Source organism: Arvicola amphibius, chromosome 4 (assembly GCF_903992535.2).
Source record: "Arvicola amphibius chromosome 4, mArvAmp1.2, whole genome shotgun sequence".
NCBI lineage: Eukaryota > Metazoa > Chordata > Mammalia > Rodentia > Cricetidae > Arvicola > Arvicola amphibius.
Window position 1 is genome coordinate 145,402,993 of NC_052050.1, and position 27,967 is coordinate 145,430,959.

Genomic DNA, 27,967 nt, shown 5'->3' on the forward strand with positions numbered 1-27,967 from the left:
TTATAGCTGGTTGTGAGCCACCATGTGGTTGTTGGGAATTTAACTCAGGACCTCTTAAAGAACAGTTCATTCTCTCCGCAGCCAGTGCTCTTAACTGCTGAGCTCTCTCTTCAGCCCCAGTGTCTTTTATTTCACATGTAAAGTTGTCTACTACCCTACCTCACCCCTTCTTTTATGAAACAAGGTAGGTAGCCCTTGATGTCCTAGAGCTCTCTGTATAGACCAGGCTGCCCACCGCCTCACAGAGATCTGCCTGCCTCTGCCTTCTGAGTGCTGGGATTAGAAGCGGGAGCCACTATGCCCGACTTGCACAACTTTTAATTTCTAATTTTTTCCCTTAAGAGATTCTTTGTGTAGTTATAACATGTCACATATCTGCAGCTTTTAATAATTTCTTCCTGAATTACTGGCTTCCTCCAAAGTTGCCTTTTAAAGTTTTTATTTTTATCATTAGAGATACTTTTGTTGTCTTGTTTTTGTGATTCTTCATGTTGGGAAGGGAGGCGCTCTCTTCCTTCCACCAAGAAGGTTGCAAGAATTGAACTCGGGCTTTCAGCCATCTCACTAATCCCCACACATACACCTTTCCCCTTGAGATTGTTTATTTTCCATGCACCTTCTTTCTGCTTTCCTTACGAGTCTGCAGAAGAACAGCTTATAGCCATATAGTGGTGTCCATTCAGTGACCCCAGCAGTAGGGACTACAGACCTGTCCACAGTGGCCAGCTAGTAGTCCAGTTGGGAATGGCGGGGTAGCTTCACACACCTTGGGACCAGGCTAAGCATCGATGGACTCAGAAGCTGGTATAATCAATCCCCTCACCCCGAACTTTTTCTTCGGTCGCACCCTTTCCCATGGATGTTCCTGGGCCACCACCCACTGCATCAGACCTACTGAGTGAACTTGTTTGCTTGGGATGGCAAAGTCCACATGTCACAGAGGGGGATTTGTGCTACACAGAGATCAGTGGTAGGCATCTTCTGTGATGGGCTGGCCTTTGCCTTTCAGTCACTAACCAGAGGGTATGGTTCCCACATGCTGCCTGGATCTGCTTACTCAAAGTCTCGGGAATGAAGCAGCCAACAAACTTGAGCACAGCCCACTGTCCTGTATCCCTGTTAGACATGCTGACATCAACAGAGTTTTCATTTTTACTTTTTTGGGAGGGGGAAAGGGGGAAGAGTAGGGGTTTTCAGACAGGGTTTTTCTTTTTTTTCCCCCCATATTTATTGAGCTCTACTTTTTTCTCTGCTCCCCTCCCTGCCTCTCCCCACTCCCCTCTTCAGTCCTCCCTCAAGGTCCCCATGCTCCCAATTTACTCAGATCTTCCAGACAGGGTTTTTCTATGTGGCCCTGGGTATCCTGGAACTTGTTCTGTAGACCAAAATGGACTCGAACTCACAGATATCCACCTGCCCCTGCTTCCTGAATGCTGGGATTAAAGGTGTACACTGCCTCTCCCCAGCTTCAACAGGGTTTTATAGCAACATTGGCACAAGCTGTCAGCAGCAGCTCTTTCCCAGGTCTGAGGTGATGGAAAAGACTAGAACTTTGGCTGAACCTCACAGCCAGATTTAATATATCTTGAGTTCACTTGAGGTTGCTATTCTACTGTGTACTCAGCGTATCTGTTTAATCTTCCTCCCCTCCCCCCCACAAGACAGGGTTTCTCTGTAGCTTTGGAGCCTGTCCTGGAACTAGCTCTTGTAGACCAGGCTGGCCTCGAATCACAGAGTCCCGCCTGCCTCTGCCTCCCAAGTGCTGGGATTAAAGGCATGTACCACCACCGCCCAGCCTGTTTAATCTTTCTTTAAGAGAATTGTGCAACTGAAAGACCCTCGGTTTGGGAAGACTCTCACTTAAGTCTCTGGATAACACGACCCAGTCCCCAGGAACTCGCAAGAGACCATCCTTGCTGCAATCACACGAGGTTTATTGACAAGAACCAGCGCTGGGACTGAGACTCATATCCCACGCAGGGGAGGAGTTTGACCCCAAGTAGCTGGGAGAAGGGGTATTTAAGGGAAGAAACCACAACTCAGTAATCCAAAGGGGGTAGGGAGGGTGTCATTGGAAAATTCAGAAAATTCTAGTGATCACTGAAAAATTTCGAAAATACCAGTGATAATCACAAGGGGGTAACTCCCTGTTTCTCAAGATTATAATCTAACTTTATCTTCAGCTAGTTCCTGAAACAGTCACTGAACAGGCTAACCTAGATTTTTGGCTCTATTTTTCCTGCTAGAAGGGTCTGGATTTATCTGGGTCTTTCACAATAACCACCCTTACTTGCCTTGGCTTTCCCATGTAATCAGTTTTTACAACCTAAGCAAGTGCATAGCTTTTGTAATTTTAAGTTACATACTCTTCCACGCCCCAGCCTGATGGAGGAGTGTCTATGTGTTACTTTCATTATTAATAAAGAAAACTGCCTTCGCCCTTTAAGAGACAGAAAATTAGGTAGGCGGAGTAGACAGAACAGAATTGTGGGAACAAGGAAGCAGAGTGGGGGAGACGCTTCAGGCAGTCGCCATAGTGAGTCTCCATGCTTCTCCTCTCCGAGATGGACGCAGGTTAAGATCTCTCCTGGTAAGGCACCCCTCGTGGTGCTATATAAATTACTAAATATGGGTTAAAGGAAGATGTGAGAATTAACCAATAAGAGGCTGAAACTATGGGCCAGGCAGTGTTTTAAAAGAATACAGTTTCCGTGTAATTATTTCGGGTGTAAAGCTAGCCGTTGGCTGGGTGGCGGGACGCAGCCCCGCCGCTTCACACTACACCAGCCCACACATATTTGTGTGTTATGGTCATCATTTGCTGCAAATAGCAAATAGGCTGAAAGTCTCTTTATGAAATGAATATCTACCATAGTGCTGGGAGCAGCATTGAGATACTGTGCTTGCTTGTTATCTGGGTTAGTTGGGGTCAATTGGGAGTCGGTCTACAAAGTATCTTTTATTCCTTCCCTATGTGATGCTTTCTGTGTTGTGCAATGAGAGAACAAAGCCCTTTGTTACACACACACACACACACACAAACAGGGAAAGAGGGAAAGACAATATTCAGGTAGGCAGAAATTCAGATTCATACACAGGAATAACAAGGCAGAGCGAAGTAGAGAATTCAAATCTGGCTTGCTCTTGGTTAGATGACACCCAAAGTGCTTTAATATGACACCAACACATGATTGGTGGCTCTGAGTTTCATTATAGCATTCAAACTACACAGGTCCTCTTCAAATTTATGATATAGATGGCCATCATTTATCCTTTTGTAGATGTACTGTTTCATCTCAAGTAAAGGTTGGTGCCACTCAAATGGGTTCCTGTTGCAAGGAATTTGAGAAGCCTCCTCCTCCATTTGCAGGATATCAAGGGTTCCAGTCATCGTGTGGAGGTTTCCATTTAAGATATAACATGAGCCAGGTGGTGGTGGTACACGCTTTTAGTCCCAGCACTTGAGAGGCAGAGGCAGGTGGATCTCTGTGAGTTTTGAGGCCAGCCTGTTCTACAAGAGCTATTTCCGGGACAGGCACCAAAACCCTGTCTCGAAAAAACAAAACAAGACAAAAAGATACAACACAAATCAAGAAGAAAACTATTGTGTGGACCCCTCCCTGAGCAGTGCAGAAAACAAAAAACATGTTTTTGTTGTTATTTGTTTTTATTTTGGTTTTTTTTGTTGTCTTTTTTCAAGACAGGGACAGGGTTTCTCTGTGTAGCCTTGGCTGTCCTGGAACATTGGAACATTCTCTGTAGACCATCTGTATTCAAACTCACAAAGATCCACCTGTCTCTGCCTCCCTCCTGAGTGCTGGAATTAAAGGCATGTGCTACCACAGCCCCAAATTGTTTTATTTTTGTTTAAAGACAGGTCTTGTTAAAATACTCCTGCTTCAGGCTCCTATAGAATTGCTGGAATTATAGGATTCTCCATCATGTGTGGGTTTTCCAGTATGATATACAATAAAAACACAAAATTGCTTGTAGAAAATTCTTGTGCCTAGGAAGATAGTTTGGCTGGTAAAGTTTACCATGCAAGTATTTGGCCTATATTCTGATCTCTAGTGTCTATGTTGTGTGGCAGTACCTAGAACCTAGTAATGGGGAGGACCCATGGGACTCATTACCCAGCTCATCCAGCCAAAAATCAGTAAGTTCCACGTTCAGCCAGAGAGGCAGAGGCAAGATCTATGAGTTCAAGGCCAGTCTGGACTACAAAAGCAGTTCCATGAGAGCCAAAGCTACATAGATTCTTCTGCTGGGGAATATTATTTTTAGGTGTGTGACTTTTGTTTACGCTGCATTTGTTTTAACTCTGTGAAGCTGTGTTACTGTGCCTGTTTAAAACACCTGATAGTCCTAATAAAGAGATGAATGGCCAGTAGCAAGGCAGGAGTCAAGATAGGCGGGGACAGCAGGCAGAGAATATAAATAGGAGAGAGAATGAGGAGCAAGAGAACAAGGAAAGGAAGACACCACCCAGCCAGCCACGGAATAATAAGGAATGAAAGATATACAGAAATAAGAAAGATAACAGCCCAGAGGGAAAAGGTAGTCAGGAAAATTTAAGATAAGAAAAGCTGGCTATAAACAAGCCAAGCTAAGGCTAGGCATTCATAACTAAGAATAAGCCTCTGTGATTTATTTGGGATCTGGGAGGCGGGCTCCCCAAAAAGCCAAAAGAGCAAAAACATCACACAACACTCAATGGCCTTCGTGGGAACCTAAAATCTATTATGAGGTAGTGTGTTCCTCAAAGAACAGATCCATCTAAATCATACAGAACATTTATTTAAAATGCAAATTCTAAATACACATACACATCAGATTCTTGGATACTGCCAAAGGTCTACTGAAGAGAGGACTTCTGGATGTATACCCAGGTATTTGATTACTACCAATGTATTTAGTGCCTGCATCTTTTATGGCATTCACTAAGAAAAAGCCATCTGTTTACCTGTTTTATCTCCGATAGGACTATGAACTTTAAGGTAGACATTGTGCTAACCACTTTTGTGTTCCGAGGTCAGAGTGGGCACATGAATGACTAGAGTTCACAAAGGGGCTCCCCTGGACACTTGTGATTTGGGAGAGGCCTCCAAGAGTAACAGAAGCAAAACTATTTTCGTGGAACCATGACAATCACAGTTAAGGTCGTGTTCATCTTTGGCTACATAGTGAGTATGAGGCCTGGGATACCTAAGAGCCTAAAATAAACTATTTTAAAACTCAAGCAACAACAAAGGAAACTCACAAACAAATCCAAGATATACTGGATAAATTTTTAATGGTATCAAAATATGAGAAATTTGTTAATATGTTTTCAGATTTCAAATTGCAACTTACTATTGATAAACATCTCTTGTGGGGCTGGGTGTACAGCTTAGGCAAGAGGCATAGCGCTTGCCTAGGCTTGGAGACCCAGCTCAGCCGTGAAGAGCAACTGCTGCTCATACAGAGCTCCAAAGTTTACAATCACCTGCGACTCCAGTTCCAGGGGATCTGATGCCTCCCTCCTGCCCTCCACAGGCACCAGGCGCACACATGATGTACACAAATACACGTAGACAAAACATAGACACAAAATAAAATAACCTTAAAAAAGTAAATGCCGGGGGCTGGAGAGATGGCTCAGAGGTTAAGAGCACTAGCTGTTCTTTGAGAGAATCTGAGTTCAATTCCCAGCAACTGCATGGTGGCTCACAACCATCTATAATGAGATAAGACGCCCTCTTCTGGCCTATAGGGATATATGCAGGCAGAATACTGCAGATATAAGTAAATATTTAAGAAAATACCCCCTCTCTCTTTCACACACACATACACACACACGAGAGAGAGAGAGAGAGAGAGAGAGAGAGAGAGAGAGGAGAGAGAAGAGGAGAGAAGAGATAGATAGAGATAGAGGAGAGAGAGAGAGAGGAGGAGGACAGAGGAGAGAGAAGAGGAGAGAAGAGAGAGATAGAGAGAGAGGAGAGAGAGAAGAGAGGGTGCTGGTGGAATGGCCTAGAGCGACTGGACTGCCCAGCATGCACAGTCTCTTGTGACCTGAGTTTGATCCCCAGGACCTGTATGGTGAAAGGAAAATCGACTCCTGCAGGTTGTCCTCTGACCTCACACATGGAGCCACACACGCATGCCACACACACATACACACAAATCCATGAATGTTAAATCTACAGAGAAACCCTGTCTCGAAAACCCCAAAACAACCAACCAAACAACAAAAAACAATAAAAAAAAAGTAAACTTGTGGATATTTGTGTGTAGCTGCTGATTTGTACAGTTAATATGTGATTAAAAAAAAAAGTTCACGTTCGCTCAGTTTCTGAAAATGCTTCAAATCCTTGCTTTATAACCAAGTTAGAAAATACTAAAGCATTTTGTTTTTCCATCCGTGGCGCCTGCCAGCCGGGCGCTTCAACAACAAGCCACAGCTCAGTCTCCAGAGTGCTGGGATTACGTGAATGGGCCGCCTCCTCCACCAGGTTACACCACCTAGGACAAAAATACCTCATTTCACATCCTGCCAGACTCACCTCTGTGCTTTCAGGGGTGCTCTTTGGGCAACTTCTCAATCCAGATTTCGGGGTGTGGGATGGGGAGAGGAGAAAGGAAGAGAGAGGGAGAGAAGGGGGAAGAGCAGGAAAGGAGAAAGGGAGGGAGGAAAGGAGAGAGGAGAGAGAGGCGCTAGCCAAACCTTAGGAGAATGCCAGATACTAGCGCCCTGCTGCCCTCCAGCCTGCCTTCAACCCTTCCTGTGGAGTGATCCTTCATCCCTGTGTCCCGCATCCCTATGCTCCCCATCCCTGTGTCCTCCATCCCCGGAGTCCGGCCCATTAGATGTCGTCAGGACCCCCCAGGGGTCAGGATGCCCCAGTTCCCTCCGGGAAGCTCCGAGCAGCTCCCGTGGGTCCAGAAGGGTCACGTCAGCAGCTCCTCCCTCAGCGCCGCCGCTCCCGGGCCATCCCGCACGAACCCCACACCGCCAGCGCGTGCCCGGCGCGTGCCCGGCGCCCGACGCCTGCCCGCAGGAGGCGCTACATCTCGCGCGAGCCCCGCACCTCTCGCGACACTTCGGCTGGTCCTCCGGTGCCTCAGGTCCTCATCGGGAGAACCGCCTCTGTCAAGGCACGCCAGTCGCCGCTGCGGGAGCGCCTCGGCGGAGCCCGCGCTGCGGGATTGGGGCGCGGCCGCAGGCTCCGCCCGCTCGCTCCGCCCGGGTCGGGAGGTAGGCTGCGGCGGGGACATGCCCCGGCTCCCTGGGCTAGGGCCGAGAGCGCGAGCGGCGGCACTGCCAGGCGAGTCCAGGTCGGCGCGGGGCACCCGGGCCGCAGCGGGCCGGGTGGGGGCGGGGGTGGGCTCCGGTGTCCTCTGGACCCCACGGCATCTGTGGGCGGCTCGGCTGCGCCCGGCCGGGACGTGGGGGCCTGGAGCTGGCGGCAGGAGTCTGTCGGAAGTGAGGGCAGGCCGAGGCTCTCGGGGATAACGGGGAGGCCCGGGGAGCGTTTGTCCCCGCGCTCGGCTTTGCGGTCGACCATGCCCCGCGGGGGCAGGGATGCTGTTCATGCATTTCCACGCAGGGCTTTGGGTTCAGCATCGATGTCTGCGGTGCTAGTTCGCCTGGCGTTTGAGTTGCAGCGGTGCAAACTCGTCTGTCATTCTCCGTGGAGGGGGCTGTTGAGGTCACCTGTTACTTTGCACCCGAAACTTGGGCGCCCAGTCTCCGTGGGCTGGTGAGCAACTGTGGCTGCAGGCAGAGTTCCTGTTTGGGCGTTAAATGTACCACAGTGCCTATTGAAGAACACTTGCAGGATCAGCCAAAAATGATTCTTAAGTGACTACTTGTGTGTTTCGTATTTTTAAGAATCGAATAGTTATATAAATGTGTAATCGTCATGTGTCAGAGGTTTTAAGCTACCTGTTATGAGTATATGACACACTGTATGCCGCCATACTTGGAAGCAGTAGATTTTCAGCCTTTGGTGCTACGTTTAGGTTGAAGATTATGGTGAAATATCTTGTTGCAATTAGTTTTGACCGTGTGTTTCTTGAAATTTCTGTGTTTGTTAGAGCTCATTATCTGACCATACGTTTTAGTTTTCTAAGAATTGGGAGCTCAGAGCAGAAGGGTGAAGCTGAACACTGTTTCCCTTCTCCAAATAATTTTACATTTTAAGTTATGTAACTTTTATAATTTGTTGTTTGTTTTCAAGAATGGCTTCCAAAAGATGATCATTTTGTCTGAGTGGCGGCGGGGGTGGGGGTTGGGAGGGGACACGGGACGGGATGGGACAGGGAGGGGGGGACGCGTGAAAATTTAGTGTTAATAGAGGCAAAATAATTCTGATATTTTATTTTGTGTTCTAGAGCGAAATGTCATCAGTGGAATCCCACCAGGAGCAGCTGTCTCAGGCAGATCCATCCCCTTCGTCAAACTCCTCTAGTTCCTTTGAGCTGATCGACATGGATGTTGGCAGCCTGTACGAACCTGTCTCCTCACATTGGTTTTATTGTAAGATAATAGATTCTAAGGAGCTATGGATCCCTTTCAACTCTGACGACTCCCAACAGCTCGAAGAGGCTCATGGCTCTGGTAAGAAGAAAATGGCCTCTAATCTCTCAAAACTAAAATGTAATGATCCTTACTGCCATCGCTATTAAAGTTACATTTTAGGAGCTTTGCATTTTTTGTTCTTTGAAAACTACGCTAAATTTCTGCATATTATCCAATATTTTCTGCATTCTAGCTTGTGTTTGAGTTTTTACTTGGAACGTGTGTGTCTGGAGTCAGGTGTCACACTGCAGAATGAACTAACATGTCATTTGTTCTCTTCTCATGGGACAGGAATAGTGTTGTTTATGGTATAGCATTATGGTTGTCATTAATTTACCCTTTTATCTCTCAAGCACAAACTTCAGAAAAATCTGTATGTGTATGTGTGTATCTGTATGAATGTGTGTGTGTGTTGTGTAGGTGGGTGTGTAAGAGGCATTAATTGTCTAAGAAAAAGAAAAACTGTTCAGGTAGTATTTTTTCTTTAAAATATGATTGGGTTTTTTATGATTGGTTTTTTGACATTTCTAATAAAAGTAGTTCATGAGAAAGGTATGAACTAAATTCCATTTGCTTTAATATGTCACCAAGTAGAAACTTTACGTTTCATGTGGAACTAAGAGTGTAACTTAGGGTTTTATTTTGAGAGAGTTACTGTGGCATACTGCACTTCCTTTCTCTTTTGCGACTCTTGCTAGGGAAAGATTGTGATGAGAGAGTTGTTCCCACGGATGGGGGCAGATATGACGTTCACCTGGGGGAAAGGATGCGGTATGCTGTGTACTGGGACGAACCGCCATCAGAAGTGAGACGATGTACTTGGTTTTACAAGGGAGACAAAGACAATAAGTACGTTCCCTACTCAGAGAGCTTCAGCCAAGTTTTGGAGGTATTCGTCTGCTTCTGGTTTACTTACCATTTTCTTCATGTTTTCTTCTGTCATTTACTTCTTGTTGTTTCGTTTTAATTCTAACATATTTTGTATACTTCCAGGAAAAATGTGCCTGCTTTTAGAGCATACTTTATGTAATTTCTCTTTGCAAGTTAGTTTCACGGTAAAGTTTTAATTTTAGATTTTAAATTTTATAGAAATTGTATTATACCAGCTGGGTGCTGGTAGTGTGTGCCTTTAATCCTAGCACTAAGGAGGCAGAGAGCAGGTGGATCTCTGTGAGTTCAAGGCCACACTGGTCCGTCTACAGAGTGAGTTCCAGAAAAGCCAGGACTAAACAGAGAAACCCTGTCTTGAAAAACTAAAGAAAAAAAATAAAAAAAAATTGTATTATACCTCTTAAGTGAATGTAAATGTTTCCCTAATGGTAATTATTGTTAACATTTACAATATGACCAAAACCAATCTTTTGATTTTTGAGACAGGGTTTTTTTGTAGCTCTGGAGCCTGTCCTAGAACTTGCTCTGTAGTCCAGGCTGGCCTCGAACTCACAGAGATCCACCTGCCTCTGCCTCTCGTGTGCTGGAATTTAAAGTTGTGTGCCACACACCACCTGGTGCAATCTTTTTATCTTTATTTTTTAATTATTTAATTTTTTGAAGCAAGATTTCTTTATGTAGTTCCTGGGTGTTCTAGAACTTGCTGTGTAACTAAGATGGCCTCAAACTCAGATCTGTCTTCCTCTGCCTTCCGAGTGCTGGGACTAAAGGCGTGTACCATGACACCTAACCATTTTTAAAGTTTTTTATTTTAATGAGTGTTTTGCCGGTGTGTAAGGCTACCATATGTGTCCAGTGCCCAGAGAGGCCAGAAGAAGGAGTTGTATCCTCTGGAACTAGAGTTATAGATGGTTGTAAGCTGCCGTGTGGGGCTGGGAATTGAATGCAGGTCCTTTACAAAAGCAGCAAGTGCTCTTAACCACTGTGTCTTTCTTTAGTGTATTTTTCTTGCTCTGAGAAATAATGTTGGTTTTCTTGAACTCGAAACAGAATGTTATTGACATGTGTGTCAATATGAATAGTGATAGAATTCAAAGTAGTTTTTTTTAATCTGTTATTTGTTTTTTGCTTGAGACAGGAGTTTTTGTTTTGTTTTGTTTCTTGAGACAGAGTCTCACATACCCCAGACTGGCCCTAAACTTGATAGGTATCTGAAGATGGCTTCAATTTCTGATATTCTGCTTTCCTACCACCTTGGATTTTTTTTAAATATTTATTTATTATGTGTACAATATTCTGTCTGTGTGTATGCCTGCAGGCCAGAAGAGGGCACCAGACCCCATTACAGATGGTTGTGAGCCACCATGTGGTTGCTGGGAGTTGAACTCAGGACCTTTGGAAGAGCAGGCAATGCTTTTAACCTCTGAGCCATCTCTCCAGCCCCCCACCTTAGATTTTTGGAATCCATCACTATGCTTTGTTTTATGCTTTGCTGGGGATAGAATATGGGCTTTTTATATGCTAGGCAAGCACTCTTTTTGAGACACTGCATCTTTGTGAGACAAGGTCTTGTTGTGTTTCTCTGGCTGACCTCAAATTCACAGTAATCTTCATGTTTTAGCCTTCCAAATGCTGGGATTACAGGTATAGTGTCCACACTTGGCTGCTGGTCATTGTAAAAGAATATCAAATGAGGGGGCTGGAGAGATGGATCAGTGGTTAAGAGCACTGGCTGCTTTCAGAGGACCCAGGTTCAGTTCTCAGCACCCACATCGCAGCTCACAACTGTCTGTGACTCTAGTTGTAGGGGACCTGGCCTCCTCACATGGACAGACATGCAGGTACAACACCAACGCACATAAAATAAAAATAAATAAAAAATTGTTTAAAAAAATTAAAAATGTTAATGAGCTGGGGAATATAGGTCAATGGTAGAGTGCTTGTCTAACATATGCAAGGCCTGGATTACACTACCAAGAATTTTAAAATGAATTGGTTAAGTTGTAGAATGATTTTCTTGTTGGAATTCATTAATAAGTTCAGGTTTAACAAAAAGTACTTAGGAAGTATAATATTTTATTTATATTATAAAATTTTATTTTAAGGAAACATACATGGTTGCTGTAACTTTGGATGAATGGAAAAAGAAACTCGAATCTCCAAACAGAGAAATTATTGTATTACACAACCCAAAGGTAAAGTGAATAAAAGCATGTTACTGAGAATAAAATCAAAGGTTAAGATATTACTAAGCAAAACCATTATCTTTTGTTCTGTGGACGCCACATAGGATAACCTTTGGCATAGTTGATATTAAATTCACTGTTTCAAAAGTTCTTAATACTTATAGTCATTATTTACTCCATTCAGGTTTTACATAAGAATTTTATTTTATACATGTATGGTGTATCCATTAATATATATGTGTGTGTGTGCCTGTGTGTGTATGATTTGTGTATGATGTATGTGTGAATGTGGGTGTGCACATACAGCAATGTGCATGTTGAAGTCAGAGGACAGATGTGATGTCAGTCTTGTTCTACCTGGAGACAGAGTTCTTCATTGTTAACTGTTAGCTAGTCCACAAACCTTTAAGGCTTCTTTTTTCCCAGAACCTGTGCTCTGCCCCCAGTTCAAGAGCATTGGTATTAAGATGCTGTGCTATTGTGTCCATCATTCATGGTCTCTAGTGGTTTTAACTCAGGTCCTACACTATGATAACAGTGAGTGCTTTGCCCAATGAGCCATTTTCCCAACCCTAAATAATTTTTTTAGGGAAAATTATGCCACTATAGATTAAGAAAACCATCTACATTATGTAAGCATGTCTTTCATGTATAGGTTTTTTTTTTTTTAAGACAGTGTCTTACTATGGAGCCTTGGTTGGCCTCGAACTCATTATGTAGGTCATACTAGCTATGTAGACCAAGCTGACTCAAACTCACAGAAATTCTTGCTTCTACCTCCCTAATGCTGGAATTAAAAGCATGCACCACCACACCTGTCCCATGCATAGGATATTATTGAAATACCTGTTAGTCAAATGTATTTTCAGAGTTCTCATCTTAGTCTATAGGAGTTACATCTCAAAGTTGCAGTTGAGGTTTGGTATATGAAAGATGTGTTTCTGTCATTCAAAATATATGAAATCATAAGTTAATGTAGACTACATTACTCTGTATCTTTTCTGTTTAAGCTCATGGTGCATTACCAGCCAGTTGCAGGGTCTGACGAATGGGGTTCAACCTCCACAGAGCAAGGGCGACCAAGATCAGTAAAGAGAGGAGTTGAGAACATCCCTGTTGATATTCACTGTGGTAATGTTAATCATTATTTTCTCTTATGTTCTGATATGTTCGTTTATTGTCTAAATTGTGACCTTTTATTCTTTAGTGTTACATTACTTTGAAACTTAAAAATAGTCTTTAATTATATGGCCTTATTCTAAATTAAGAGCAATATCATTTCATCTAAGTTGTTTGGGTTTTAGTGGCTTGTTTTTGGTAAAGGGTCTCATGTAGGTTAGGGCTGGCCTCGAATTCCTTTTTTTTAAAAAATATTTGTTTATTATGTATACAATATTCTGTCTGTGTGGATGCCTGCAGGCCAGAAGAGGGCACCAGATCTCATTACAGATGGTTGTGAGCCACCATGTGGTTGCTGGGAATTGAACTCAGGACCTTTGGAAGAGCAGGCAATGCTCTTAACCGCTGAGCCATCTCTCCAGCCCCTCGAATTCCTTTTGTAGCTAAGAACAACTTTAAAGTTGTGGTACTCCTGCATCCATCCCTCTTGTGCTGAGAGTGCAGGTGTGCCTCAACTATTCCTAGTTTATGTTGTACTGGGGATCAAACCTAGGGCTTCCCTGCACTAGTGCACATCACAGCTCCAGCAGAAGCTAGTGGATCTCCTCATTCCCTGAGACAGGCTCTCACTGAACCAGAAGCTCACTGTTTAGGCTAGACTGGCCCACCAGTGAGCTCTGGGAACTGTCTGCACTCTCCAGTGGTGGGGATGCAAGCGTGGGCAGCTGTGCACTGATTTTTATATGGGTGCTGGAGATTCAAACTCAGGTCTCCATGCTCTTGCACTCTTCCCAACCAAGCCACCTCCTCAGCTCTGGGTTTTGATTTTTGTTTGTTTTTCTTTTGGTTCCTAGTCTCTGAACCATTTATTTCTCGGAAATAAAGAATGCTTCACAAATTTGTGGGTTATTGTTGTGGAATATTATTTTAAGGTGTGTTATATTTCTTCCTGCTGCTTTTTATAATGCAAAAACATGCATTTGTTTGATTAAATATAATTTTTAAAATGCAAATGACATTTGTTTTATTAAATGAAATTAACCTGTGTTTAATAATTTAGCGACTAGCTGACGGGAAGTGGTAGGGAGGAACCAGGTGTAGCAAGTGTTCTTAAGTGGGAGCTGAGAGAAGGTCTCATGGGTTTTTTGGGAGACGCTAGCAAGGAGAAGAAGGTATGCTAGTAGCGATTCAGTCTCTCTCAGCTAGCAGAATCCCACCTCAACCTTTGAATCCTGATTTCTACAGAGGAGTAGAGATCTAGATAATGTTCCGTTCAGTGACTTTGAGAGAGCCAGCTGTGAACCGCTGCTGGTAGCAGCAGAGTTGCAGTTGTGGATTAGGACAGCACTTGCTTAAGGGGCAGCCACTGAGTTGGGTGAAAGGTAGCCCGCAGGCTATCCTTACAAAGGGCCATGCTAATCTTCTCTGTATTGATCCAGTTTCAGCATATGTGCTACTGAAGTGAATACCGGCTTTTTGTTCTTTTTGGATTTGTTTGTTTTTCCTCAGTAGCTTTGGAACCTGTCCTGGTACTCTCTCTGTAGATTGGCTGGCCCTGAACTCGCAGAGATTAGCCTTCCTCTGCCTCCTGAGTGCTAGGATTAAAGGCATGCACTGCCATCGCCTGAACACTGTTTTTTGAGGTGTGGTCTCACTGTATAATTGCGGCTGGTTTACTGCAGTGTACATTTCCCAATGTTGGATCACAGGCATATGTACATCATCTTCGCTGTGCATACTGTGACAGCAGAAGTCACTTCTCCTCAAGAAGCCACTGTTTAAAAGGAACTGATTTAGTTCAGTTTTATGAAGTTTCATTCCTCCTGATTAACTAGAAATTTGTTTTTGGTAATTTCTGTCCTTGATTTTCAGTTAAGGGAAACTTTTTCAGAAGAAACTTAATGATTATTGCTAGCTACCTATGGTCACTTATGGTTAATTTTAAACATATTTAGCTAGATTATATAGTGCTTTTTCTCTTACAGAAGAAATTGTTTCTTGAACAGAATCTTAGAATTATTGTAATTTAAAAGATGGCACATAGTGTAATCTCAGCATTCAGAAGGATCTCCGGTTTGACCCATTGTGGGCTTCGTAGGGAGTGCCAGGCTAGCTTGCAGTTTATAAAGCAACTCTCTCAAAAACAGCAAATTAGCTGGGCCGTGGTGGGGCATACCTTTAATTCCAGCACTTGGGAGGCAGAGGCAGGCAGATCTCTGTAAGTTCAAGGCCAACCTGGCCCACAAAGCTAGTGCCAGGACAGCTAGGGCTGTTACACAGAGAAACCCTATCTCGAATAACCAAGAGAGAGAGAAAAAAGAAAATTAAATTAAAGTTAAAAAGGTTCAGGGCATAATAACTCACGTCTTTAATCCCAACACTCAGGATGCAGAGGGAGGCAGATCTCTGAATTCAAAGCCAGCCTAGTCTATATAGTGAGTTCCAGGACAGCTACAGCTATGTAGAGAGATGCCTTCTCAACCCTCCCTCCCCAAAGAAGATACACTTAAAATTTCAGCCTTTAAAACCATGACAGAGCCGGGCGGTGGTGGCGCACGCCTTTAATCCCAGCACTCGGGAGGCAGAGGCAGGCGGATCTCTGAGTTCGAGGCCAGCCTGGTCTACAAGAGCTAGTTCCAGGACAGGCTCTAAAAAAGCTGCAGAGAAACCCTGTCTCGAAAAAAAAACCATGACAGATATTATTGGAATGATTGGCAAGAGTAGAACAATTAGATAAGAAGAATGTATCGATACGTGGATTTGGTCACTGTACTGTTACACAGAGGTACATTCTGAGGAAGCATGAAACCTAGTGATGAAGTCAGTTTACTTCCAGATAATTCAGAAAAATAAATATATGTGTATCTATACACCCAAGAAGAAAGCAGAGTAAAATTAATATGATTATGAATTTGTAACTGGAATTTGGTGGTGGCCTATTCCTATGGTCCTAGGATTTGGGAGGTGGAGGCAAGAGGATCAGTTGCCAGTTAGTCTTAACTCCACGCCAAGTTCAGGGTCAGCTTGGGCCAGACCCAAGGTCAAACCAAAACACTAAAGCAAAGAAATTTGTTTTTTTTTTTTTTTAAAGTGCATGGGGGTTTCTTAGAATTTTTTTCTATAGCTTACAGTTACTTCAAAATAGTTTTAAAACCTGAAAAAAAAAATCTTCAAGGACATTTTAAAGAAACTTACAGTCCCAGCATTTATGAGGCAGATAGGTAGATTGCTGTGAGTTCAAGGCTAGCTTGAACTACATAGTGAGTTTCAGGCCAGCCAGAGCTATATAGTGAGATCCTCACCAAAAAATAAAGAAAAAAATTAGGAAATTAATGTACTATTACTAGATAGTTAAATATGTGACTGTTTTGTGGTTTTTAAATTATCTCTTATTTTAAATTTTGATATAACCTATATCTAATTTTTCTTTTTAATTTTACTTCTAGGGGAGCCTTTACAAATAGATCACTTAGTTTTTGTAGTCCATGGGATTGGACCAGCTTGTGATCTCCGTTTTCGAAGCATTGTTCAATGTGGTAGGTTTGCAGAGCATGTACGGTAGATCACTTAAGAACTGTATCCTGTGAGCCAGGATCAAGCATTGTCTTTTGGTCTGTTGTCTTAGCTCCATAAGAAGATTTGTAGAGCTAAAGATGATGACAAGGGAGTGAAACGTCCCAGTTGAGACCTAAGTACTGGGAATTTCCAGAGACTTAATACTCTTAGCTAGTAATCCATGAGTGAACATGCCTCTAATCACTGTGAGTTGTTTGTGATTTAACCAGCCTATTCATAGCCAAATTTAGAGAGAACAGTAAAAATGGGAGTTTAAGTAAACAATAGAAATTTATTGCTGCAATTAATACCAAGACAAACCTCTTGACAAACCTCTAGCTTTAAGCCATTTTGAAAGGTAGTGTCTTCAAAGCTTGATGTTATCTAAAGTCTGCCCCACTTGGGAGTTCCCTTCTACTTGGCAGTGGTTCTGGATAAACTAGAATTATTATCTGCAAGGTTCAGGTTGATGTGATAAGAGTGTTGAACAGCAGTGTGTGTGTGTGTGTGTTTCTTTTTTTTTAAGTCTATAGTATTAGTGCTGAGGAGATGACTCAACAGTTAAAAGTACTCACTGGCTGGTCTTCCTGAGTTTCAAACCTTAATTCCAACATCCATAAGGTGGCTCACACCCTATGACTGTCAGTTCCAGGGGATCTGATGCCAACTTCTGGCCTCTGCTGGCAATGCATGCATGTGGTACAGACATACATGCAGAAAAAGCACACATATGAGTAAATAAAAATATTTTTGTTTTTGTTTTGAGACGGTCTCACTGAGACAGGGTCTCACTATGTAGCTCTGGCTTTCCTGGAACTCTCTCTGTAGACCAGGCTGGCCTTGAACTCACTTACCTCTGCCTCCCAAATGCTGGGACACCATTATACCTAGCTAAAAATGTTCTTTTAAAAAAATATAAAGTACTGGCTAATGGATGCTTTTAAAAACCAGGAAATTTGACTTTTGAGTAGTTGTCTTGCCAGTTCACTAGCCTATTTCTTATTTCTGTCTGTGAATTTTTTGTTTAGTTTTTGTTTTTGTTTTTTTAACAGTCCCTCCAGCCAGGAGTGGTAACGCAGGCCTTTAGTCCTAGCACTCAGGAGGCAGAGGCAGGCAGATCTCTGAGCTTGAGACTAGCCTGGTCTACAGAGAAAGTTTGTAGGATAGCTCAGGCTACACAGAGAAACCCTGTTTCCATAAACAAAAAAGAAAAACAGTCTCTCACTTATGTAGCTCTGGCAGGCTAGAAATTAATTATGAGGACCAGCTGTCGTCAACTTGAAGGGTTCCACCTGTCTTTGCCCCCTGAGTGCTGGCATTGAAGGTGTGAGCTATCACTTCCTACTGCTTTTTTCTTTCTTAGTGAATCTCGACTATTTCTCTTTTTTTTTTCATTGGTGTTTTGCTGGCATGTATGTCTGGTTGAGGGTGTCAGGTCCCCTGGAACTGGAGTTACGGACAGCTGTGAGTTGCCATGTGGCTGCTGAGAATTGACCCCAGGTTCTCTGGAGGGGCAGTCAGTGCTTTTAACCACTGAGAGAGCCCTTCAACTATTTACTTTAAGAATAATTTTTAAACCTTTAAAAATTACATTTTCTTATTTGTTTTTGTATATGGGCATATATGTGCCACAGCACATTTGTAGAAGTCAGGAGAAGTAAGCTCTCTCCTACCAGGTGGTGCACAGTCTTCAGGCCTGGTGGCAAGCACCATTACTTACTGAGCATTTTGTTAGACCAACTAGCTGATGCTGCTTCTATCAAACACACATGCAAAAGCAAACAAACAGGAAAACAGTGTCACCTAGAGTAAATCACGATTTTAAGACTCTTGACATGGAGTCATGTGATTTAAAAAGTGAAACCATTCTATTGACACAATTTTGATGTCAATTTTTTTTTTTTTTTTTTTTTAAGCTTTGGAGCCTGTTCTGGAACTCTGTAAATCAGACTGGTCTTGAACTCACAGAGTTCTGCCTCCCTCTTCCTCCCTAGTGCTGGGATGAAAGATGTGCACCACCACCATTCAGTAGTTTTTCTTTTGCTATAATATTTTATATGGTAAACCCAAACTTTATATTAAATGAACATCTCATTAAATGTCTTAGTTTTTCCTAAGCTAGTCTGCAGTCAGTGTATGTTCCAAGCAGATGTCATTAGGCAGCAGCTGCTGCATGTTTTGTTGTATCCTGAGTCTGTGTATTGCTTCACTGTTGATGCAGAAGTTACTTTTCTTTTCTAGTTAATGATTTCCGAAGTGTTTCCTTGAACCTGCTACAGACACATTTCAAGAAAGCCCAAGAAAACCAGCAGATTGGAAGAGTAGAATTTCTTCCAGTCAATTGGCACAGTCCTTTGCATTCTACTGGGGTAGATATGTGAGTATTCCCTTAGACCCTTAAATTGTTAACTGTGATTGTAATATTTTCCGATCATCATTATGCTTAAGAACATTTATGCTATGGCTGATTATGTACTAAAAATAAATTTTTAGCCTGGTGGTGGTGGCATATGCTTTTAATCCCAGCACTCAGGAAGCAAAGACAGGTGGAGGTGAGTGGGTCTCTGTGAGTTCAAGGCCATCTTAGTATGCATAGTGAGTTTCAGGATAGTCAGGAATACATAGACCCTGTCTCAAAACACCAAATAATAATAATAAGCTTCTCTTGAAAGCAGCATCTTTTTATACATCAGCTTAGTATTCTTTCTTTCTTGCCCTTTCCTCCAACAGATCCACACCAGCCTCCTCTTAGTCCTGTAAAAAAGCCATGTCCTCAAGGCCTCCCTCCCCCTCCCCTCTCTCTCTCTGCTTTCTGTTTTGCAGTTTTTGAGAACCAACCCATAGGGTTTACCCATTCCCGGCAAGAATTCTATTATTACAAAGCCACATTCCCAGCCCACCAGCATTGAGGGTCATTGATTCGTGGATGATGTAGGATTAGCTCCTCCCAACACAGCCTTTCTTTTGGATAGGGTTTTCTATGTAGCCCATGCTGATTCTGAAGTCTTGATCCTGATTCCTTAGCGTCCTAGTATTGACATCAGACATGTGCTGTACTACCGTGTACAGCTTCAATGTGGAGCTTTTATATTTCTTTAATTATGTATGAGTATTTTGCCTGCATGTCTTCCCCCACTTACCAGTGTATAAAGGCCTGCTTGGCATACATCAAATCAAATTTGTGGTTAAAAAAACATTGAATGCTTCCTGAATTTGCGTGTCATCTTCGTACAGTGCGCATGCTAATCTTCTGTGTTTCATTCTAGTTTATGTGCTGTAGAAGCAACTACTGTATAATTTCTCAGAGATGTATCATTAAGTGATGGTCGGTTCTTTGCCTTTAGATTTCTCTAGTTAAAAGTAAAGAATTGTCCCTTATGTGATAACACGTGCCTTTAATTATAGCACTCAGGAGGCTGAGGCAGGTAGACTGAGTGCAAGACCAGCATGGTCCACATAGTGAATTTCAGGCCATCCTGTAGAGAGACCTTTTTTTTCCCATGAACGCCACAAGAGGGCGCAGGGACTCAGGACAAATCTCCAAAAGCTGCCGTTTCGCAGCCGGGAATCGAACTCGGGACCTCTGGACCCTCAGGCGGTGCTCTTAGCCGCTGAGCCACCTCTCAGTTTTTTTTAAGAAAAAAACAAAATGACCCCCCCCCAGAAATCCTTTACTTATAATTACAGATGTGTGTATGTGTGTGTGCACATGTGCACGAGCATGTACATGTCTGTATGCAGCCACATTCTCTGTAGTGTACATGTGTTAGTCCAAGGAGGACAGATGTTGGAAGGCAGTTTCTCCTTCCACCGTGGGGTTTGTGTAGTTAAACATTAAACACTTAACTACCAAGCCATCTCACCAGTCTGGCATTTTTCATATAAAAAATGAATAAGCATGTCTATCATACTAGTATGCAAATTTGCTTTCATCTTTAATAAATGGTAAAATTGGATCCTATCAAAGATTTATTTTAAAAGAATTTTTATTTACTATCAGTGAATGTTTGATATATACTTCTATATCTACATACCTAGGGTCTCTGAATATATGATATTTACTCATTTTATATATGTACATACCTGGAGTCTCTGAGTATATGATATATACTTTATACACCTACATACCTGGGTTCACTTAAGCATATTTTGGATGAAGAGGGATCACAAGTTCAAGAAACCCTGATATATATTTTTTTAATATGTACAGTTTATTCAATAAATCAGTACCATTCAAAATGTTCTACAAAATATACTACATTTATACACAAAATTCTCAAAAAAGATTTAATTACCAAATAAATGTTCCTGAGACCTAGTTAGGTAGCAAATGCCTATAATCCTAGCGTGGTGGAAGTGGAAGTAGGAAGAGCAAGAGTTCAAAGTCGTCTTTAGCACATAGCAACTTTAAGGTCAGTCTAGTCTACATGAGATACTAGCTCAAAAACTCTTGAATTCCTGATCCTCCTGCCCAAACTTCCAGTGCTAGGATTGCAGGCACACCACACCTGGTCAGTCATGCAGTGCTTGGTGCATGCTACTAGGGAAGCATCCTGAGCTATGTTCTCGTCATCACACATTTGAAAAAGATCTTTTGTCTATTCTTTGACTATTTTATATACGTATTCAGAGTATCTTGATGATATTTACTTGCAATACATCCCTTCCACTGTCCTGTTAATCTCCAACAGGTTCCTCCCACCTTCATGTCTTTTGTGTGTAACTCACTACATCCAGTTACTGCTGCTTGATGGAATGTTGACTGATCTGGTTGACTTGGCCTTGTGCGGATTTATTATTTTTACTTCCTGTGTAACCATGACTGCAGTGAGTTCATGAGTGCAGCAGCCATATGTGCAGAAGACAGCACTTCCCAGCATCTCTCCCTTGCCTTTAGCTCTCGCATCATCTTCTGCCTTCTCTTCTGCATTGTTCCCAGAGCTTTGGAGGGGTTACTATAGAAGTCCCGTGTAGGGTTGAGCACCCAACAGTCACCGATTCTTTCATTTGGCCAGTTGTAAATCTCTGAATGAACCGCTGCCCACTGCAGAAGAGCACCTGTTACCAAAGGTGAAGTCAGCATTAATCCATGTAACAAAATAACATAGTAGGCTCCTTCCTATGTCTATGACTCCTAGGCCATGGTCTTTTAACTAGGTTTCCAGTACCAGGCTTGCCATAATAAATGTGAAGATAAATTCATGCCAGCAACATTGTTTCTAGTGTTATACCTGCCATGCCTAGCTTAAGCAGCATTCTTTAAAAAAAAAAAAAAAAATTTGAGACAGGGTCTCACTATGTAGCCTAGCTGGCTTAAACTTGATGTAGATCAAGCTGGCCTTGAATTTCCAGAGGTCTGACTGCTTCTGTTTGGAGTGCTGGGATTAAAGGTGTGTGTACCAGCATGCCAGGTCTTACAATGTTCTTAATGTTATAAAACCAATGTTGATTGGAGTTGATTGTGGTTTTGGAAGCTAGTTAAAATTTGTCAACACAAGTACATGCATTTAGTTTCAACTATAATGTTTCCATCCCATTGTTAAAATTAATGTCATGAGTTGACTGCCTGAACTAGTGGTCATCCAGGAAAGGGCAGGTCTCCTATGAGTATCAGTAAAGCATGGCATATTAAGTTGCAGTACGACTAAGCACCTCCCCATGTGTTAAGGCTGGGCAGGGTGACCCATTATGAAAAGTAGGGTCTCAAAAGCCAGTAAAAGAGTCAGAGACAGCCCTTGTTCCTGCTGTTAGGAGCCCCATAAGAGGATCAAGCTACATAACTGTAACATATATGCAGAATGCCTAGGTCAGTCTCATGCAAGCTTCCTGGTTGTCAGTTCAGTCTCTGCGAGCCCCTATGAGCCCATGAGCCCAGATTAGTTGATTTTGTGAGCCTTCCAGTATTTTAAGGTACGATGTGCATTCTTAGCTGGGCATGATGCTATATACCTGCCTTTAATCCCAACAGTCAGGAGACAGGCAGGTAGATCTCTGTACACAGAGAAACCCTGTCTTTGAATAAGTAAGTAAGTAAATAAATAAATAAATAGATGTGCATTATTTTTACAGATCTCTGTAAAAATACAGAGAAACCCTGTCTATAAATAAATAGATGTGCATTATTTTTATCAAGTAATTAACCTTTCTATTTCACATTAGATGTTTAATTTTTTGAAATAAGGAAGAATCATCATTTGTTTTGACCTATAATTTTCTTTTTTAAAATGTTGCCTTTATTTTTGGTTTCTTATTCAAAGATGATAGTTGGTTAACTGATACACTGGCTACTCTTTGAAAAGGAGACTCAATTTTAAATCTGTAATAACCATAAATAAATTGTATTATGGTAAAGAAAATAGTATCTAATGGGGTTGGGGATTTAGTTCAAGACCTCACGTTCAGTTCTCAGTTTTGGGGGGAAAGTATCTGAATATATGGCTCTGTGGTTAAGAACACGTGCTACTCTTGCAGTGGTCTCAAATTCTGGTCCAAACACCTACACGGTAGGTAGCTCACAACTGCCTGTAACTCCAGGTCTTGGGACTTCACACCCTCTTCTGCTGTGGTATTACACGCCTTTAATCTGAGCACTCAGGTGGCAGAGACAGAAGGTCTGTGTGAGTTTGAGCCAGTCTGATCTGCACAACAAGTTCCAGGATGATCATGGCTACTTAGACCTGTCTCAAAAAAGGAAAAAAGAAAAGTATCATTTCTAGTTAACATTCAGATTTCCAAGTCCAGGGCAAGAGGGAAGTCTGATTCAGCAAACTTTCCCAATTTCTGCTCCCTGGAAGAACAGTACTGTGAATACATGGGAAATGTGACCTTTTCCCATCCTGGGCCCTTTCCTTTCCCAAGTCCCTAATCCACCTCCTCCTGAGGAAAACTGGATATTGGGGCACAGGGATGGGAGCTGACCAGAGGACCCTTTTCTGTGGCATTAGAAGGAGGAGGGACAGCTGGGGTTCCCCCACCTACTCCAAACTCCTGGCAACCCCCAGTCGATGTTTGAGCCCCCTCATCTCCCGGGTACCCCATGGTAAATCCTTGGTGATGTTTTTGGCAATTTCAGGAGTAAAAGGCCATTCTCATAGGGAAATAATTCCAATTTCCAGTGTCCGACTAATATTTTATATACGTATACAAACACAGATGTATATACACATTTAACATTGAAATCCACGCTGAGGATGGCGGTGTACACCTCTAATCCTTTACTGGAGAGGCTGAAGAAGAAGAAGAACAGGTTCAAGGGCGTCCTGGGCTACAAAGTGATGGGTTGTAATTTGAATTTTTCTAAACTGAGATCCAAACAAAGTTAGTGCACTGAACTTATATGACCACCCCCCCTCTTGGTTTTTTTGTTTGTTTTGTTTGTTCTTTGTCTTGTTTTCTTCAAGACAGGGTTTTTCTGCATAGCCTTGGCTGTCCTGGAACTTGCTCTATAGACCCTGATGGCCTCAAACTCACAGACATCCATCAGCCTCAAAAATAGCATGTCTCTAGTCTCTATACCTTACCTTTGTATTTCTCTTCTTTTTCCTTTCTTTTCATCTCTCCCCAGCCCCAGTCTCTGTACTGAAGAGCCTGGGTTGTCTACTTGATGCTTCTTTTTTGTTTCACTAAACACGTTTTTTTCAAGCCCCTGTTTTTCTCCATCTGGTATCTCTTATAACGTTGCATGTTTGATTCTAAACTTTAAGAGTAAGCTAAATAATAGCTTAGAAGTAGCAATGTACTGGATTTAGGTTTTCTGCTCAAAATAATCTTTTTTTTTTTTCCTCAGAGATCTGCAACGGATAACCCTGCCCAGCATTAATCGCCTCAGACACTTCACTAATGATACAATTCTGGACGTCTTCTTTTACAATAGCCCCACCTACTGTCAGACTATCGTGGACACAGTAGCTTCTGAAATGAACCGAATATATACACTTTTTCTGCAGAGGAACCCTGATTTCAAAGGGGGTGTATCCATTGCTGGTCATAGTTTAGGTAACAAATGAATTCCCTGTAGCCAGAGAGGATTTTCACATTCTGAAACAGAGTCTTAATCAGTAACAGATTCAGAGAACTGCAAGACATCTGTGATGAAGAATTGAGAAGGGGCTGGAGGGTGGTGGTAAACTGGAAAGAGTCTCTGTTGGTTTTCTTACGTTTGTAATTGGCTTTTAACTTTTTTTGTATAAAAGACAGCCAATGTCTTAGAAATTGTCCCTTCTTCTATTTTACTTATAGGTTCGCTTATATTGTTTGATATCCTAACAAATCAGAAAGATTCTTTTGGGGATATTGACAGTGAAAAGGTAATTTAGAAGTTTAGATAGGTTCTCTTGTAGTATTTCATACTAAGGACTTTTAGATTTTCAACCTTTGTGTTTAGTCGAGTTTAGTCTTATGCCATAATGTTAAATGTATATTTATTTTAACAGCTTGGTAATTATCTATTGTGATTCTTGGGTGATAGAAGCAAGACAGTATTTTGCTTCTATAAATCACTGCCATATTGTAAAACAGTATGGTGTCTTCCGTCTCTGTAAATATGCACTACTAGCTAGTACATGGATAGAGTTGTAGCCATTGAGTTCATTGTAGATTGTGTGTAAGGATGTGGAGAGGGACTTGGATGGCTTACAGAAGTCATGTTTGGAAGCCAACTGGAAACATGACGATGAAACCTGTCTCTTCATCAGTCAAAGTCTCCCGTGAACATTTATCATGGTAGTAGTGATTTGGTATTCAGTAGACACTGTCTTCTATTTTTCTTTTTGTGTAAGTATACTGTGAACCCTTGGGCTCTGTCTTAGACTATTTTATATCTTTTTTTGTCTTTTATTTTTTTATATGTGTGGCTTTTTTAATTTTTATTTTTATATATGAGTATTTTGCCTGCATGTTTATATGTGCATCAGAAGGTGCAGGGTCCCCTGGAACTGATGGTTGTGAGCCACCATGTAGGTGACAGGAACTGAACTAAGGTCCTCTGGAAGAACAAGTACTCTTAACCACTGAGTTAAGAGTCATCTCTCCAGCCCCTATATAGCTGTTTCGTCTGCATGTGTGTATTTATATTATGTATGTGCCTGTTACCCCTGAATGTCAAAAGAGGGCATCAGATCCCATGGAACTGTAATTACAGATGGTTGTAAGCAACCGTGTGTGTGCTAGGAACCAAACCAGGTCCTCTACAAGAGAGCAAGTGTTATCTGCTGAGTCATGTTTCTAGCTTCACCATCCCCATTTTAAAATTCTGTGTGTATGAGGGTATGGCCTACAAGTATGTTTGTGCACCACACTTGTGGTGTCCTCCAAGTCCAGAAGAGGGCATCAGATCCCATGGAACTGGAGCTACAGATGATGGCTGTGAGCTGCTTTGTGATTGCTAGCATTGAAACCAGGTCTTCTGGAAGAACAGCTAATGCTCCTAACCACTAAGCCTTCTCTCTAACAACTTTTTTTCTTCTTCTTCTTTTCTTCTTCTTCTTCTTCTTCTTCTTCTTCTTCTTCTTCTTCTTCTTCTTCTTCTTCTTCTTCTTCTTCTTCTTCTTCTTCTTCTTCTTCTTCTTCTTCTTCTTCTTCTTCTTCTTCTTCTTCTTCTCCTCCTCCTCCTCCTCCTCCTCCTCCTCCTCCTCCTCCTCTTCCTCCTCCTCCTTCTCCTTCTCTTCTTCCTCCTCCTCCTCTTCTTCTTCCTCCTCCTCCTCCTCCTCTTCTTCCTCCTCTTTCTCCTCCTCCTCCTCCTCCTTCTTCTCCTTCTCCTCTTCTTCTTCCTCCTCCTCCTCTTCTTCCTCCTCCTCCTCCTCTTCTTCCTCCTCCTCCTCTTCTTCCTCCTCCTCTTCCTCTTCTTCTTCCCCTTCTTCCCCTTCTCCCTTCTCCTGCTGTCCTGGAACTAGCTCTGTAGGCCAGGCTAACCTCAAACTCACAGAGGTTCACTTGCCTCTGCATCCTGAATGCTGGGATTAAAGGTGTATACTACCACTGCCTGGTCTGTTTTATTTCTTAAATGTTTTCTTAATAAGAGATCAGTAAGGGTTTGCTAATGATGAAGGAGATTATTCTAATATTAATTTAAAAATACATTTTTGCTTGGCATGGTGGTACACACCTTTAATCCCAACACCTGGGAGGGAGAGGCAGGTGGGTCTCTATGAGTTTGTGGCCAGCCTGGTCTACATAGTGAATTTCAGGACAGCCAAGGCTACACAGAAAAACCCTGTTCAATAAATAAATAAATAAATAAATATCATCTTTACTTACATAATAAGTTTGAGACCATCTTGGACCTCGTGAGATCTTGTTTCAAAAACAAAACCAAGTAGTTAATGTTAAGATTTATTATGGTGAATATCTTACATAATACATTTCAAATTATAAAATAGTATTAATAAAACTAAATGAATTTTGTGAATAACAAGCTATATGATATAATTTTTAGGGTTTATTTAGAACTGTTGAGGATCAAGGAGATGTACCAACGTTAGAAGAAGAACTGAAGAAACTTCAACTCTCTGAGTTCCTCACTGTCTTTGAGAAAGAGAAAGTTGATAAAGAAGCTCTGGTAAGCAAAGGCTTTTAAATTTTATACCAAGTCTTTTCAGTGTTTTTATTTTCAACATCTTTACCAAGAACATGCCTTTTGGAAGCTTTTTACTTAAAATATTTCACCACTAATGATAATCTTTAGCATTTCTCAAGGTTCAAATGAGCCATGTTGATATGCACATGCAATAGAGTATAATCTAAAGCAGGCTAAACTTAGAGAGTGTGAGTCAAGAGCTAATAACCCTGGCATGAACAGTAACTGTCCCAACTCTTTTTTTTTTTTTAAATATTTATTTATTTATTATGTATACAGTATTTTGTCTGTGTATATGCCTGCAGGCCAGAAGAGGGCACCAGACCCCATTACAGATGGTTGTGAGCCACCATGTGGTTGCTGGGAATTGAACTCAGGACCTCTGGAAGAACAGGCAATGCTCTTAACCACTGAGCCATCTCTCCAGCCCAACTGTCCCAACTCTTATTTTCTATTACGGATAAAGATCTGTACCATGGTGTTTTCTTTTCCTCAGTTTCCTCGTGCTTCTTCTGGTTTGTAATACATTTGTTCACTGAGCTGATACTTAGTAACTGCCTACTGTGATCAGGCAGGGGCAGCAGGGTGCTAGTAAGATGGACCTGGTCACTGACTTCAGTGTTGGTTGTTTTTTAGGAAAGGTACATTACTTAATTATGTTAATGACTAATAAGGAAAAATACACAGTGCTGTAAGAATGCAAAGGAGAAGGAAGCCCTTCCCCGCTAAAATGAGCGGCACTTACATTGAGATTTTGATGTTAGCCAGTTGTGTTACACTTCTTTGTTGGCCAAGTGTTCTCACAGCTTATGTTCATCAGGAGGAATATAATCCTGAGAAAGTGACATCTAAATGACATCATGAAGTCGTTAGATACTAACTTTCCTAGTTCTTTTTTTTATTATTATGTATGCAATATTCTGTCTGTGTGTATGCCTGAAGGCCAGAATAGGGCACCAGACCTTACTACAGATGGTTGTGAGCCACCATGTGGTTGCTGGGAATTGAACTCAGGACCTTTGGAAGAGCAGGCAGCGCTCTTAACCACTGAGCCATCTCTCCAGCCCTCCTAGTTCTTTT

General features: G+C 42.0%; 1 protein-coding gene, 1 long non-coding RNA gene and 2 pseudogenes across 7 annotated transcripts in view; 1 reads left to right on the forward strand and 3 right to left on the reverse strand.

Moving 5' to 3' along the window:
• Positions 1–7,100: 7,100 nt before the first annotated feature.
• Ddhd2 (DDHD domain containing 2) overlaps positions 7,101–27,967 on the forward strand; it is a 33,253-nt gene continuing 12,386 nt past the window's right edge. The window contains exons 1-10 of one of the 5 annotated variants that reach the window (XM_038327088.2): positions 7,101–7,237; positions 8,377–8,602; positions 9,262–9,452; positions 11,560–11,649; positions 12,651–12,771; positions 16,206–16,295; positions 18,556–18,691; positions 24,101–24,309; positions 24,553–24,620; positions 26,747–26,869. In XM_038327088.2, coding sequence (XP_038183016.1) covers positions 8,383–8,602; positions 9,262–9,452; positions 11,560–11,649; positions 12,651–12,771; positions 16,206–16,295; positions 18,556–18,691; positions 24,101–24,309; positions 24,553–24,620; positions 26,747–26,869 — 1,248 coding nt within the window. In that variant the 5' untranslated portion in view covers positions 7,101–7,237; positions 8,377–8,382. Of the gene's footprint in view, positions 7,318–8,376; positions 8,603–9,261; positions 9,453–11,559; positions 11,650–12,650; positions 12,772–16,205; positions 16,296–18,555; positions 18,692–24,100; positions 24,310–24,552; positions 24,621–26,746; positions 26,870–27,967 lie in introns of all 5 variants that reach the window. The other 4 variants (XM_042054972.1, XM_038327085.2, XM_038327086.2 and 1 more) reach the window with 4 other exon arrangements.
• LOC119813810 lies at positions 14,156–14,228 on the reverse strand (annotated as a pseudogene).
• LOC119813797 lies at positions 19,504–19,604 on the reverse strand (annotated as a pseudogene).
• On the reverse strand, positions 20,503–27,165 carry LOC119812429. Of its 2 annotated transcripts, XR_005285084.1 has the most exons (3): positions 26,569–27,165; positions 22,815–23,540; positions 20,503–21,372 (listed from the first exon to the last, which is right to left on the reverse strand). It is a non-coding gene; the product is annotated as an uncharacterized LOC119812429 (long non-coding RNA). The 2 variants fall into 2 exon arrangements; XR_005285083.1 differs by lacking the exon at positions 26,569–27,165 and having other exon boundaries at positions 22,815–23,687.